Here is a 1,062-nt window from a genome sequence, read left to right as displayed (position 1 = left end):
TCCAATACCGAACCAACAACTCACCAGCGATCAACAAAAGCGCGGCGTCCATGACAGCGGCTCCGTTCAACATAGTAGCCATAAGAATGTCGTGCCCGGGGCAGTCCACAAAGCTGACATGTCGCACAAGCTGGAAGCGCCCCGTGCACGCGGGCCGCAAGCACGGGAAGTTGTCGTCCTTGGACGAACCGCCCGATATGAAACTGGTCGGTCTAGGGCATTTTGGGTTGTCGCATTTGTAGATTTTCGCGTTCGCGTAACCTGCAAATGTTGATTCGTCATTACACCGTACACGTCTTTAGAATGGGTGATAGGACTAAATAATTTCGTTTAATTAAATAAAATTTAGAAAATAGTAGCACCCTACTGTGTTCCGTTGAGTGAGGGTTGAGCCGGAGGCCCATATCCGTTTCTGACCCTTCCTAGTACTTTCCTCATCAATCATTTTTTTATCCCATTTCATTGAAAGTTGGCAATCCATTCGAAGATTCGAAAGGTCTGCAAATGTTTATAGGCGGTGGTAGTGCTTGCCATCAGGCGACCTGGCGATCAGGCTTACCACCAGCAACGATTAAAAACATATCCGTTTAATTGAGGTTGTGAAGACTTATTCATGAGAGATTTAGGGAAATGGCCGCCTTTCAGTTGGGAACGACAAAAATAAATAAAACAATTTATTCATTTTACCAGTTTTAAAAATAAATATTTATTTTTATTAACTAAACTTACCTTAACCTTAAATATTTTTATAATACTTATAAAGTGCTTTTGAGCGGGCGTACACGGACTGCTCGAGCAGTTAACGGCTGAGCGACGTACACGGACCGCTCAAGCGGTCGGCGTTGACTGCTTGAGCAATCGGTTGTTGACTGCTCCAGCTGTCGCTACCAACCGCTCGAGCAGTTGAATTTCTACCGCAGTCTAGTCATGGATTCTGACGAGGAAGCACTGCTTTTGCTGGTTCTGCTCAAGCGGAGACGACGACGGCGACGTCAAAAGAGAAAATTTTGGGTTCATCCTATTTTGGAATTAAGAGAACAACATGGACAATTCCATCATTTG

General features: G+C 44.8%; 1 protein-coding gene across 1 annotated transcript in view; it reads right to left on the bottom strand.

The window, feature by feature from the left end:
• LOC119834133 (eukaryotic translation initiation factor 2 subunit 3) overlaps positions 1–1,062 on the bottom strand; it is an 11,519-nt gene that overhangs the window by 5,297 nt on the left and 5,160 nt on the right. Inside the window, exon 3 of the mRNA XM_038358426.1 lies at positions 25–261. Within this exon, the coding sequence (XP_038214354.1) occupies positions 25–261 (237 nt within the window). The remainder of the gene's footprint in view (positions 1–24; positions 262–1,062) is intronic.

The sequence above is a fragment of the Zerene cesonia genome, chromosome 18 (assembly GCF_012273895.1).
Source record: "Zerene cesonia ecotype Mississippi chromosome 18, Zerene_cesonia_1.1, whole genome shotgun sequence".
NCBI classification, from domain to species: domain Eukaryota; kingdom Metazoa; phylum Arthropoda; class Insecta; order Lepidoptera; family Pieridae; genus Zerene; species Zerene cesonia.
Note: the sequence above shows the minus strand (reverse complement) of the source record. Positions and strands in the feature narration are given on the sequence as shown.